Source organism: Theobroma cacao, chromosome 4, assembly GCF_053813885.1.
Source record: "Theobroma cacao isolate CCN51 chromosome 4, ASM5381388v1, whole genome shotgun sequence".
NCBI classification, from domain to species: domain Eukaryota; kingdom Viridiplantae; phylum Streptophyta; class Magnoliopsida; order Malvales; family Malvaceae; genus Theobroma; species Theobroma cacao.
Genome location: NC_142642.1, coordinates 38895050 through 38907034, shown reverse-complemented (window position 1 = coordinate 38907034; position 11985 = coordinate 38895050). Strand labels below are relative to the sequence as shown.

General features: G+C 36.7%; 2 protein-coding genes across 3 annotated transcripts; one reads left to right on the top strand and one right to left on the bottom strand.

Annotated features, from left to right (window-relative positions):
- Window positions 1–340: 340 nt before the first annotated feature.
- On the top strand, window positions 341–5393 carry LOC18603322 (3-isopropylmalate dehydratase large subunit, chloroplastic-like). The gene is made up of 15 exons (XM_007035218.3): window positions 341–840; window positions 954–1085; window positions 1190–1360; window positions 1814–1966; window positions 2081–2149; window positions 2252–2368; window positions 2864–2938; window positions 3126–3203; window positions 3313–3408; window positions 3559–3608; window positions 3933–3987; window positions 4095–4226; window positions 4449–4496; window positions 4595–4753; window positions 4972–5393. The coding sequence occupies exons 1-15, from the start codon at window positions 787–789 to the stop codon at window positions 5110–5112; spliced, it is 1530 nt and encodes a 509-aa protein (XP_007035280.1). The 5' UTR covers window positions 341–786; the 3' UTR covers window positions 5113–5393.
- Window positions 5394–8087: 2694 nt separating this feature from the next.
- On the bottom strand, window positions 8088–10812 carry LOC18603320 (auxin-responsive protein IAA12). 2 transcript variants are annotated; one of them, XM_007035216.3, is made up of 5 exons: window positions 10292–10812; window positions 9403–9722; window positions 8987–9104; window positions 8698–8759; window positions 8088–8596 (listed from the first exon to the last, which is right to left on the bottom strand). In XM_007035216.3, exons 1-5 carry the CDS (start codon window positions 10666–10668, stop codon window positions 8547–8549), a joined length of 927 nt encoding a protein of 308 aa, XP_007035278.3. In that variant the 5' UTR covers window positions 10669–10812; the 3' UTR covers window positions 8088–8546. The 2 variants fall into 2 exon arrangements, with proteins under 2 accessions (XP_007035278.3, XP_007035277.3); XM_007035215.3 differs by having other exon boundaries at window positions 9403–9719; window positions 10292–10809.
- Between the last annotated feature and the right edge of the window lie 1173 nt (window positions 10813–11985).

Genomic DNA, 11985 nt, shown 5'->3' with positions numbered 1-11985 from the left:
AGAACAATTTTCCTGCTATTTGAAATGTGAAGTTCTGCTTGGAGAACCTCTTTCATTTTCATCAATATTAAGCAATAACTTTACTTTGTTGGGGAAGTTACAGAATATAGTTTGAACCGGGCCTAAAGCTTCCCTCGGGTTTTCCCTGCCAGCTCTTAAGTGGGACAGGCCAAACTGGTTTAGGGTTCTAGCAGAGAAGACTGAGGAAATCACACTTACTAACTTGAACCACAGCTGGACGATCATAAAGACCAAAAGGGAATCTGCTGAAAAATGGTCCAACAATGGTAAAAGAATGATAGGACAGATGTTCCATACTAATTCATGTCTGAGTCATGCAAGGAAGTGAAATGACAGAAAAAGGATTAACTTAGACTACTCGGGAAAATACTTAACAAAATAATGTTCTTTTTCTGCGTTTGGAAACTTGATATAAGCTTCCTTGGATCGTTGGCAGATTATAGTGGAGCCCAAATAAGCAGACTAGGGCTTCGACTGAAATTGTTTTGCATGTTTTCTGCATGAGGTGGCTGCAGACTTTTCAAGAGGGCTCCGCCAGTTCTGTAGCCGAGATGAACACACCCCAGGCCCCACCAGTTCTGCAGCTGAGATGAACACATCCCAGAAATATCTCTCACTGTGTTCTCCGTCAAAGTCGTGTTTGACGTTCTCTCCATTTTTTTTTGTCACCAATCAAACAGAAAAAGCCGCCTGCTTTACATTACATTACTCTGATTATTAACCAAAAAAGGTCGTTCCTGGGAAGGAATTAACTGATCCGTGATCATGGCATCTTCGGTGGGTTTTCCACACCCAATGTTTTGCTTGTTCAATAACAAGGTAAGTAGTTTCACAGAGTTATCAAAGTTTCCTTTACTCCATGTCTGTTTTTCTTTTATTGTTAATGATTACTAGTCCATGTTTTGAGCTTGATCTTTTTGTTAATCGACCAGAAAGATTTGAGCCCCTCTGCCTTCGCTTCAACATCACAAACCATTTACAAATGCAAGAAACCAGTTTCCAAGAATATTGGGATGGTCATGGCACCACAACAATCAGAGCACAAACCTGCCACCACAGGCTCAGTTAGTTTTTTCTTTTTTCTGAACCATGGATGTCATGTCTATCGATTGATTATTGAGTTTTCATTATTGTATTTCTTAATTTCATTTTTGCTTTTGGATTTCAGGTCAAGTCTCCAATGACTATGACAGAAAAGATTCTTGCTAGGGCCTCTGAGAAGCCCCAGCTGAGACCAGGTGACAACGTTTGGGTTAACGTTGATGTATTCATGACTAATGATATTAGTGGTCCTGGTTCCATTGGTATCTTCAAGAAAGAATTTGGTGAAGATGCTAAGGTACCTTAATTATTATATTCTTAGTGTAGTTTATTCATACACTTGTTTGGATCGCTCTACTAACTTATTCATTTTCTTTTTCTTTTTCTTTTCAGTTGGTTTACCTATATGCTGTTTACCTACAAATAATTGGCTTTTTGTGTGTTTACATCTTCATTTCACAGCAGAACCTTTTAATTTGATGAAGTGACCATAACCATGTCACTGCGATAAACTTCTTCTCATTTCTTTACTGTTCAAGATGTGAAAGTGATTGCCCTGTTTTCTCCTATGTTAATATTTACTTGTTCCATTTCCATAAAAAATGCTTCACATTTCCTTCAACATGGCAACTTCATTATGAGGTGGTTGTATTGGTATAGTGGAGCTTGTGTGTGTGGGCATGCATGTTTAGAGCTGGCTATTTGCAGAGGCTGAATTCAATAATTAACTACCATCATTCTTGTATTGAAGCTTTGGGACCGTGAAAAGATTGTTGTTATACCTGACCATTATATATTCACAAGTGATGAACGTGCAAATCGTAATGTGGATATCTTGAGGGAGTTTTCCATGGAGCAAAATATCAAGTACTTTTATGATATTAAAGATCTTAGTAATTTTAAGGTATGACACTCTTGACCCCTGTAGTTCCGTTTTCTAGTCCACTATTCTGAGGAATTTAGTATATACTCTCTGTTTATTGACAGTAAAACTCATTTCTAATTCATACCATTGCAGGCTAACCCCAACTACAAAGGAGTATGCCATGTTGCACTTGCTCAAGAAGGTCATTGTAGACCTGGAGAGGTAATGATTCTTATACTAAAATCGTTGAAATTATTAATACTCTACTTTAATTTAAACCTCATGCTGCCAAACGGCTGATATGTTCTTTACTTCTGCCTTCAGGTTTTGTTAGGGACAGATTCTCATACCTGTACTGCTGGAGCATTTGGTCAGTTTGCTACAGGAATTGGAAATACTGAAGCAGGTTTTGTATTAGGCACCGGGAAGCTTTTGCTCAAGGTTTGATTACTTTAAGGTTTCAGTTGCTGAAATGTGTTTCTTATTTTGTTGCTCACAATCTCTATTTGCCATTAATTTTCAAGAAAGAAAAACATTCTCTGTTTGCCATTAGTTTTCTACTAGTATTGCAATTAAATTTAGCTCATCTAATTTCATTGCTTTGCTATTTCATTCCCCAGATGGATTAGACATTGTATTTGGCTACACTGGCTGCTTCTTAGAGTTACATTTCCCAATAGATATCTCGACATTATTTCTTTTTACTAAATGAAAGGGTTTTAAGAGGATTCAAATTCATTTACCAAAGTTGTAGAAGGATTTTGGCATTCTAGCTGTTTGTTGAGTGGTTTTTCATGTTTGTTACTTTAGGCATCTATATGTTTTATCTGATGATTATCTATTTCAAGTCTTTCTTCTGGGAATGGCTATTGATGTTTTCTCCGAGTGAGGGCTGATATTATAGTAATGTGGGGTTTTGTTGCATGACACTTGCAGGTACCACAAACTTTGAGGTTTGTGATGGATGGTGAAATGCCTCATTATTTGCTTGCAAAGGATTTGATTTTGCAGGTAAGTTCAATTATTTTCTCGGGCAATTGTTTCTTTTTGACAACTATGAAGTCAATATCTAGTCTTGTCGAAATACGACTCTCGTTTGTGATGCATAATGTTCTTATTTATTGGTATATTGGTAGATCATAGAATGAGTAAGGCAGTTGTTCTGCTTTGTACCCCAAGAATGGTTTCCATTTTGCAGATCATTGGTGAAATTTCTGTAGCCGGTGCAACATATAAATCCATGGAGTTCATTGGCACAACTGTTGAAAGTTTAAGTGTAAGTGAGCTTGAAATGATCCAATTCAGTCATTGGAAAAATTCTAAGTTAGTTCATTTCAACGGTACAAATCATGAATTCAATTGTTCTGATCACTTGTACTGTGTAGATGGAAGAACGGATGACATTATGCAATATGGTTATTGAAGCTGGTGGAAAGAATGGTGTTGTTTCTACTGATAGTACTACATTTAAGTACCTTGAGGTAAGTGCAAAACTCATTGAATGTATTTGGTCCCAATTTCACTGCTTAGATCAATGTGTATTCATCCAACAAAGTTTTCCTCTTTGTATGTCTATTTCTGTTGTCTTGCCTAGCAGTGGCTTATGGAGTTATATCTTTTGCTTTGCACAGGATAAAACATCTGTGCCATACGAACCACTTTATAGTGATGCACAAGCAAGGTAGAGTTATATATTTCAAGACATCAGTTCCTATTTTTCTATCTTGCTTGTAGTTTTTATTTTTTAGTACCTTTGATGTGAATCAAAATGGACATTTTCTGAATCTATATGTTAATTTTGTTCTGTCCTTTTCTAGTTCACATTGGGGAAAGCTTTGCTAAATTCTTAGGAGCTGTCTGGTAGAGAAGATCTGACAGTAGCAACTTTGATAAATGATTTTCATAAACATAGTGGTTGCAGTTGGCATCAATTAGTCGTTTCCTTTCCTGCATGGAGCTGCATTCGAATAAGTGAACTTACTTATTCATATCTTCTGGCTTTCAGTTTTCTTTCAGAGTTCAGATTTGCTGTCTCAAAGTTGGAGCCCTTGGTAGCTAAGGTGGTTGTCACATAAAAGTTGCTGTTTTACTTCTCTTTCTTCTTCTTTCTCTGTGTATGTTAATTAGCCCTTATACTTGAGTAATTTATGGAAAATAAATTTTGCAGCCTCATTCTCCTGATAATCGTGCTTTGGCAAGAGAGTGCAAAGATATTAAAATTGACAGAGTCTATATTGGATCTTGTACTGGTGGCAAAACAGAAGATTTTCTTGCTGCTGCCAAAGTCTTTTTAGCCTCAGTAAGAATCATATATTACCATTTCTCATCCTTTTCAGTTTTAGAGACAGAGAGAGATAAAGAGATCCAACATTATAGCATTAAGCATCATCTTCTGTATGAGAATCAATATGTTTTGTTCTGTACAATCGCCGTCACATTTTTCACATTGTTGCTACAAGTTGGCAACTGTTTTGAATGGTAGGCTTAGAGACAGTGACAATCTGATTTGTCTGAACTGCAGGGCAGAAAGGTCAAAGTCCCCACATTCCTTGTTCCTGCTACCCAAAAGGTGTATGAAGCTGTATCATTAATGTTAAAGAAAAGCATCATTCAACTTGCTATAACAATAAATGAATGTTCCTTATTATTAACATGGTAAATTGGCAGGTTTGGATGGACATATATACTGTCACTGTACCAGGATCTGGTGGCAAGACTTGCTCCCAGATTTTCGAAGAAGCTGGCTGTGATACACCTGCAAGCCCTAGTTGTGCTGCTTGTATGGGTGGCCCTAAAGACACATATGCACGCATGAATGAAGCTCAGGCAAGTTGTCTTCTTCCCGACCTTCAACAAGAAGAATTCTTTTTTACTTTCTACTATAGTTATATAACGTGAAGGATGATTTACCAAAACAAGAAATGGTGTCAGGACTGAGGACATTGAATCTCTTAAAACCTAAACTTGGAAGGACAGTAGCAACCATTTATACTATTCTGTTTGCTCTTATTAATGCAATAATTTGAATGGGATCAACCTTGCAGGTCTGTGTCTCAACAACAAATAGAAACTTCCCTGGTCGGATGGGACATAAGGAAGGCCAGATATATCTTGCTTCCCCATACACAGCAGCTGCCTCTGCTTTGACTGGTTATATCACTGATCCAAGGGAGTTTTTGCAGTAGAAATGGGACCAGCATGATATTTTATGAGTATTTTGTATTTTGTACTACTTCTAAGTCCAGAGAGAGGTAGACAGAGATGCAGCTGAGGTGCTGGGTAGTGTTGTGCAAATACTTTAATATGTTGTTTTCATGACATTTCTTCAGCTTTAATAGCACTAATGTGTACTGTATAGTAGCAGAATAGTTCAGGAAGCTTGCATAAGGAAAAGGACTTGTTGCTGATAAGAATATCTTATTATATGTGATGATTTTCATCACTTAAATGAAAAATTCTACCAAAATATCTAGTCTGAGATGAACCATATCACCAAAGAGGCGATGAATTGAAGAACCAAAAACTGAAAATAAGCAAAGGGAAGGGATAGAAAATGGAAAGTTGGATGAAAAAGAGCTTATCATTCATTCCCTATAGTTTGGAGTGTGAAGCTGTAAATGGTATGGTAATCCAAACTTATTGGAAGCATTATTTCTTTCCTTCTTCCTAAGTCTAAGCAGTATTTTGAAATATATATGGAGCATTTGCGGCCCAAAAATGGTTATTTATGGACCCTTTTTCCTAATATTTGAGATATACTATGTTATCTTGATAAAACTTATAATATATATGGGTTGTTTTGTTTAGGGAATGGATGGGATACCTCTGCTTTGTGTTCTTTTTGTAAAGCCTGGATTTCAAGTTGATATGATAGTAAATTAAAATCTGGAGCTGAACTGGTTTTCTTACAGGAAATTGCTCATCCCTTGTTAATGAATGAAATGCTTAATTTTCAAAAAAAAAAAAAATCTTGATCAAATTTGATGTGATCAGCATTTACAACATATTGGCTGCAGAAGTTTTTACATTTAACCAAACTCATGGGGCCAGCTTGCCATGCTACTAAATTCTCCTTTCCTTGTCTTGAAACACCACTACATATTTCATATGCCTTGTAGTAATAAGCAAAATGCAAACCAGCTAGCCTCTAATTGACTGCTCTAAATTGCAGAAAGCTCTATCTAACAACGTGGAGAAATCATGCAATGGGCATCAAGGGGCCCTCCACATGCTGAACCAGTGGGATTTGTCATTTGTCCCACACTTGTACAAATTCATATTGTCCGCCATATACTGCCCTGAATATATAAATATGAACCGTACGGCACAAGCAGCAGAGATGGAATTAAAGATAATGATCTAACATACGCTTTTACTCATTGAAATGTCTCAACACTCAATTGAACATAATAGTGAACCATCTTTTCTGTTACAGGCAATCAAGAGCTTCCTAGGATTGCAGGTGGAGCCAAAAATATTGATGAGATGATATGGATGATTAAAGCCCTTTCCAGCTGTTGGGGGTTCCAATGCTATTATTTGTGTTTTGCATGAGGCTACATGAAAAAACAAGCTCTGGGACAAAAACAAAGGAATGTGCCTTGGATAGTGGGTCTTAGATTTTAACTTTCATTGCTAAGTTGAGAAGGAAAAAGGTTGAAAAGGCATGGGAAAGAAGACATCCTCAAGGTGAAAGATCTTCATAAATACACGAGGCTTTCTTTGTTTTTGCAAGATAGAGAAACCAGGAAGGAGCATTCGAGAATAGAAGAGAAAAGTTGCACAGAGCTAAGCATGAGAGCCATAGTAGAGAACAGTTGTATCTCAATCAATTAAAAGAAAGTCATTATGCTAATGGGACACCACCATCATAAATCAATGGCTAGTAATCTGCAGTCAAAATCAAAATGATTGCATAATCTTAAGCACCAAGTGTGTCCCCATTTCTTATGAGCAGTATCTTATAGCTCTCATGCCTTAGATTACATTCGATTGGATCAAGCACCAGAAACAACTTTTTTTTCTTTCAAGGACTTGACCTAAAAACTGTAGCAAATTGGTTGGCAAAATGAAATATTTAGGACCACTTGCATAAATTTTCCTATGATTGCAAAGCTTTTAGTGTTTGTCTCCTTTGTCCACCACAAAATTCCTTTGGTTTAGGCATCAGAAATCTGCTTAATCCTAGTAACTTTTCACTGTCAATGTTTCAAAACCAGAGTATTGTAATGTTTCTTTCTTTTCAGTAACTCCAGCTTGTGGATAAGTTTGTTGTTTCTCATCCTGAAGGTTTTATGGCTTCAAATCACTGATTAGACCCTGAAAAAACATGGCTTCAAATCACTGATTAGACCTCAAAAAAGGATTTTCATTTCTTTGTCCTCTTCAACCTCTCAGTCTCAACCAATGTTATTGAAGCTCAAAAATCTCATTTGTCCTCTTCCCATCGAGATGAAAGAAACATGGATATGAACTTTCATTTAGGACTTGGAAGGATCAGGGAGTTTTAACATGCTATTTCAATTGTATTTGTCCAAATGAAAATGGTTGGGAGATCGCATTACCATGCTTCATAATTGAGTTAGAGATCATACTGTACTGTGGTTATGAAGTTGTTACATTACATCAATAGTTCCATGACAATTGCAAGATTTAGGAAACAATTCATTGTTGTTGGTTGTAACTGCAGCACTTACTGTAGACAATGATGGTTCTAAGACAAAGCCAGCATTATCATATCCACCCACCAAGTTTTGTTGCCATGCTTCTTCCATAATTTCCTGTCTCATAGCCTGCTTCCTCTGTTCTACCTCCGTTTCTTTTATATCTCTGGTATGTGATGCCATGTCGCTTTGACACCTTATTGAACACATATTGAACATCTCGAAGTAGAGATGGGAATGGAAAATGACCATTTATACACAAGAAACTGAAAGTTTAAGATTGTGTTGAACATCTTGAAGTGATACATGGGTTGTTTTCGTTTTACAAAGAAAGCTACAGGTAATGGTAGCATTCCGGAGTTTTATTTCAGGGTGATGTTAGAGCCTGAGTCCTCCATGCAATAACAACTTCAGGTAAGCTTAGAAGTTAAGAGTGGTTAGGACAGCTTTGATTCTGCCGCAAAAGATTCAATTAATCAGATTGTGTATGCCAAATCTGCCAATAATAAAACACTCAGGACTTCAGATTAAAGTATAACATAAAGAAAACATGGCCAACCAAACAGGAGGGGAACACGACATCAGAATCACACAACCATTTCTTCTATCACAAAAGTAAATCTGAGCTGCTTGATTGCAGCAAAACTCAAAACACTCTAAGATTTCAAGTACTCCCATATTTACAGTATGACAAAACAGCATTCAGTCAAGGTCGCAGGACTGTATGATGGCACTATATAAAGGGCGAAAACTAAATTGAATATGACCTAACAAAAACCAAAAAGCAGCAAGAACCATGTAATGATTTTGAGAACGACTCTAACAAGCAGTGAGAAACCAATCTTGGCAAAATGCTTCAACTCATCAACTTCTCTAGTTTCCTTTAGCTTCTGTGTTTTCAAGCTGTGGATTCTCTTTTCATCTTTCTGGAATTTAAATGACAGATGGCAATGATGCTAAATGGGCTTGCTTCTTTGCCTTTCATTCCTATCATGAAATCTTGGAGCTGCAACAAATGAATAACAAGACTTAGAATCCAAAGAGAAGGAAAAACACTGTAAAACCAAATAAGTACAAAAAATTGTTTATTGTGCTTTTTCTACATACCAAGTCCATTGGCCTCAGATGTCCTCATGATTCGGAGCCTTCTGACTGAGCTGAGAAACATCCTGAAATACGACAAGAAACAAAAAGCATACTATGAGCATCATAACATGGAAATCAAATCAAAGTACTTTCCATTCTTTCTTCTTTTTTGGCCTTCTATTGCTTTTGAAAGGATGGTGAAGGCCCAAGGGTTTTCATAAACTTCCATTGCATGTCCCCACCCCCTCTGCCCACCTTTATTCTCTCTCTCATCATGGACATTTACAATTAGCAAAAGATAGCAGCATACCTCCATGGGACATCTCCTACAAGCATCCAGTCTCCCTCTTTGTCTTCATAAGTCAGAACAAATTCAGATGATCCATCCAAAAGCTTAGAGGGCTTCGTTACTTGTTCCTTCTCTGCACCTACAAAAGGGTAATGTCACTTACAATCACAAACACAAATAACAACATATACATAGCTCGTCTATGATGAATTCCTTAAAAAGATCACTTTAACATCTTCATAGAATGCGGAGAAGAACGTAAAGCAAACCACTCTTTGGTTGTTAACAAAATATGGTCAATCAGAAATCAGTCTACCAGAATAACTTGCACAAGAACACAATTATAGAGGACCTTTTATTTCAATTGAAGAGAACAAAATCCTTTATTTGTTCACATGTCAAAATTCTGAAAAACAGAACATGGAAAGGGAACTTACCAATTGAGTTAATAGTTGGAGCAGATCTAAGAAACATATCTTCCAGTGCTTGGGCCAAACTCTCATAGCATGAATGAGCATTCAAATCCACCTTCCTTCCTATTGGAATTCCATCCATATTTACCTTAACAAACCCAAGATGCCCTTTTTCATTAACAGCAGAATTGATTTTGTTACCATTGTAAGGTTTCTTTTTAAAAGAATCCTTGGCTTTATCCTTTTCCCCAATTCCATCATCTTCAGCTCTTGGAGCCTTTGCTTGGTTAACCAAGCTATTCATCCTATAAGCCCTTATGGGTGGCCATCCCACAACTTGACTGCTGCCAAAAGAACCATATGGAACAATAAATAATCTAACTAATTAAAGAGGAAATATTTGCCAAAGATAAACATAGGAAAGTTTGTATACAACAAAGAGGATATACCACAAATGAGTGATATAAGATCTCAGATACTATACAATAGAGATCATTGAACCCCTTAACCATTATAATGCTCAAAACCATGGATAGAGCAGCTTTATTTATTTTTTCCTTTTTTCATTTGAAGGCTTTTCTTTTTCAATTAATTCTTTAAAAACTTAAAATAAGCCAGACAAATAGCCAGTAAAAGACATCATGGAACTAAATAACAGGGGATAGAGAAGCAATGAAATTTAACATCATATTCAGCTTGATTGTTAAACAAACTAAGTAGGAAAGCAAAACAAACTACTAGACATTTCAAATGGAACCAAAGACTCTAACTTTAACTAACTAGTTATGCCAAAAAGCCAGTAACAAAATTCAAGAATTTCTTTTTCTTATTTTCCTCTATACTTGTTATAGTTACCTGGCATACAAGCAATGATATTGATGAAAGAAAAGAAAACAAGTCTCAATGAACAAACCTGACACCAGTCGGAGATCCACCCTCATGAGAGACAGACTCAGCAGCTCTCTTGGTCCCAGAAACAGAAACAGAAGGACCACCATTATTAGCTCTATGAGAAACCACTGAAGGGAAGTCCTTTGCAGTCAAGATTCTACCACACTCGCCCCATGAAGAAGTACCGACCTTAGTCTTCCCCGTAGCACCACCACTACCACCAAGGCTCAGCCCCAGGCCTAGCTCCAGCTCACTCTCAGCTGGATATGAACTTGCCTCAGAAACAACCTCCACTTTTGACACTGCTGACTCATTCGTAGAAACCCCAGAAGAACCACCACCACTGCCACTACCACCACCACCACCACCACCACCAAGTAAAACTAAGCCACCTTCCATCACAACCAAGCAAGAAAATTAAGAAAGTTGAAGACTTGCACAGGTGAAGAACTAAGACGTAGTTTGAGAGGGAAAAAAGAAAAGGCTTGTTTTTGGGAGGGAGGGATAGAGAGAGACTGAAGTATAGGACAGGCAAAAGGCAGGAAGGTAGGTTGGGGGGGATGGTGGAGGGAGTGATGATGATGGGACCCATATGTCTGCTAGTGCGCCTAGCACTCTCACCACCCTCTTTTCTCCAAAAAAAAAAAGAAAACCTTTTTTTCCTTGACATGATCATGTCTGTTTAGAATCTGGTTTTTCCTCTGTTGGTTGAAAAGAAAAATAGAAATTATGAAATCCCAAAAGAGAAAAAGAAGCTGTAGTTCTGTAGACTACAGGCGGGAGGCATAAGGAAAGGACGTCTAGGAAGTAGGAGCAAATGTCTTGGTCTCCAAGTCTTGTAGTTGTGATTGTGAACGGTCTTTTTGCCATTTTTGTTTAAAGTAGGAGCAAATGTTACACATGTTCACATTATTCTTGACCATATGACTTTATTCATGATGTTTTCCAGACTAAGTGGTAGACTTTAGAACAACAAAAAAAATAAATGCATTCCAACAAGAATTTGCCATTTTCATTTAGTGAAAAATGCACATAACCAAATATCATCAATTTGTTCTTTTTCTTTCAATTACATATAAATTATGTTTATGTGAGAAATAGTTATTTAATATTTTTACTCGAATTTAACAATTTTTCTCGATTAAATCCTTATAAATTTTTAAAAAGTTATGTGGTACACATGCTTATACTAGCATGGACAATTACCTTTTGAAGGGTCTTCTATGACAAAAGAGGTTTGCTTTTGATTTGGTCTTTGGATTAATAAAAGAACTCTTCTTTCCTAAAGAAAAGCTCTCAGGTTGAACAGTATTTTTGATCATGGTTTGAGACCTCAAAAAGAAAAAAAAATACATGATGATTAATGTAGGAAAAATGGGTTTTAACATAATTAGGAAGATCTACTCAATGACAAATTACCTAATTAATATTAAATCTTTAATAAAAGAAAAATCCCAATTCTTAATGACAATTATGATACTCTATTAAAGTATAAGAAAGGCTTATTAATTTGAGCTTAGGTGTGTCTTAGCTTTAGAAAAAAAAGCATAGGTTAAAGTCTAAAGGCTGAGTCTTTTTAACAAGGGGGCAAAAACAAAGAAAAGCATATTCTAATCTCAACTTGCCCCACTTTTTCTTCCCTATGTGCTGTCTACTATTTCAAGGACAAACAGCACAAAACCTTGTTTTAGAAAGTTGAGACCTAAAGAGATACGC